Source organism: Octopus bimaculoides, chromosome 11 (assembly GCF_001194135.2).
Source record: "Octopus bimaculoides isolate UCB-OBI-ISO-001 chromosome 11, ASM119413v2, whole genome shotgun sequence".
Taxonomy (NCBI): Eukaryota; Metazoa; Mollusca; class Cephalopoda; order Octopoda; family Octopodidae; genus Octopus; species Octopus bimaculoides.
Window position 1 is genome coordinate 21,367,379 of NC_068991.1, and position 2,360 is coordinate 21,369,738.

The window sequence follows — 2,360 nt, forward strand, 5'->3', positions numbered from 1 at the left end:
ACCATTGGTTTCTCAATCAAATACAGAAAAACTGTGAAGTAACCTGTATTCTTTTGTTCATCAGTACACGTATGGTCAAGATACATAAAAATAAACAAGAATCAACCTACCACGATGTAGCCACTACAGTAACGATGACTTCTGTCCATAAATATATATCCATGAAAGAGATTTGAATTTATCCGGTTGCATCTCAGTAACATGTGCTTATACAGAATAATATTCAGTAAATATGTTGCTTATTTTTTGGTAGTTTTTGACTTATCTAGTCCCTCGAAGCGTGAGGCATTACTACACAGTTAATGCCCTTTATATATAATTATTTATATTTATGAATAAATGATGAATTTTTTAATTACGAAATTTTTTCATTATTTTTTCATTATGAGGTTCTTTTCACGCTGACTACTTGATAAATTCTTATAAAGAATTTATCCTATATTATATTATGTGTATATATATATATATATATATATATATATATACACGACACGCTTTGATCAGTTGTGCTTAAAGACAAGGTTTTAGCTCCAAATTTTAATTTTGGCTTTCTCATTATCTAATAATTCACATCAGTTATATATCGATAATTTAATTGACCACTCAACTCAGCATCAGTTTGTTTACTGTTGTCCGATTACGGGAATGTGTTCTCAATGGCCGAGAATATACGATATATTTGCACTCACATGTTTCGTCTTTTACAATAACGGTTAATTGTGATAATAATAGAATTTCTACGTGTACAGAATGAGTACATTACCTATCTATCTGTCTCTCTGTCTTCCTGTCTCTCTGTCTTCCTGTCTCTCTGTCTCTCTGTCTATCAACCAGTCAATCAATCTATCTATCCATCTCTTCATCATTTGTTTGTCTGTCTCACTATTTGTCTGACTGTTTGTGTCTGTCTATCTTTTTCTTTGTGTATTTATCTATCTTATTCTATTTTTATATGTATGCACATCTGAACACACACACACACACACACGCACACGCACGCACACACACACAGATGCCGTATTTAATTGTGTATAAAATGCGCTTATGTTTCCCTTAATCGTATGTTACTTTTAATCGTAAAGAAATATAGTAAAATACCACTGCTTTTTCTTCTTAGATTTGGTCACAAAGTAACTCTGGAATGTTTCAAGTCATTTTCGACCGTCTGTGTTATGACCGCATCGCTGATAAAACTTCTGGCAGGTAATATTCTTTTATTGTGTATTTTTTTTACTTATATTAGTCATTAGGCAACGGCCATGCTGTGACACCTCCTTGATGAGTCTACTCGAACATATCGACCCCAGTAGAAATTTTTATAAAGTGTGGTCTTATTCTATCGTTGAATTTTGCCGAACGGCTGAATTATGGGAAAAATTAACAAACCAACGCCGGTTGACAGGTGGTAGAGTGCACATGCGAGTGCGCGTGCACATGCGAGTGCGCGTGCACATGCGAGTGCGCGTGCACACACACACACATATACACATACACTTATATACATACACACATACGTACATGCATACATACATACATATATACATACATACGACAGGCTTTCACTCAATTTCCACCTACCAAATTCGCTCACAAGTGAATCGGCCGACCCAGAGCTATAGCAGAAGACACTTACCCAAAGTCTACGCAGCGGGAATGAACCAGGAACCACATGGTTGCAACGCGAGTTACTTAGGCATACAGCCATGCTCGCGTCTGTGTTTGTTACTGTATCTGTTGTAAAGGCGACGATTTGGCAGAATCGTTAGCACGTTTGTTTGTCCCCTCTATGTTTAGCCCCTTGTGGGCAATAAAGAAATAAGAATCGTTAGCACGTCGGGAAAAATACTTAGCGGCATTTCGTCTAAAGTTTTCAGGTGGTTTTTCATGTTGGATGATATTGAACCCAATGCTCCGGTGACAAGAGAGACAAACTTTATGTTTGACTCTCGTAACTGCCACATCTTAGCAATCCCAATTCTAAGGTCTCCATATTTATCTATTATTATTATTATTATTATTGCTATTATTATTATTATTATTATTATTATTATTATTATTATCATCATCATCATCATCATCATCATTATTATCACTTTTATTGTTATTGTTGTTGTTGTTGTCGTTGCTGTTGCTGTTATTATTATTATTATTATTATTATTATTATTATTATTATTATTATTATTATTATTATTATTATTATTATTATTTTATGTTTGACTTTTGCTTTGCATTTGTACAAGTTGGATCCAAGTCCCACCCAGAGACTTCAAGAGACAACAAGTTAGAAGTTCATGTAGGTGTTATGCCTAGGGTACCATATATTTGGATTTGTACAGTTTTGTTCTAGTGAATGTTTAAG

The 2,360-nt window shown here is 34.3% G+C and overlaps 1 protein-coding gene across 2 annotated transcripts in view; it reads left to right on the forward strand.

Moving 5' to 3' along the window:
- Positions 1 to 2,360, forward strand: part of LOC106869319 (organic anion transporter 3) — a 35,733-nt gene that overhangs the window by 24,473 nt on the left and 8,900 nt on the right. For both annotated transcript variants that reach the window (XM_052971580.1, XM_052971581.1), the window contains one exon: positions 1,118 to 1,203. In XM_052971580.1, the coding sequence (XP_052827540.1) occupies positions 1,118 to 1,203 (86 nt within the window). The remainder of the gene's footprint in view (positions 1 to 1,117; positions 1,204 to 2,360) is intronic.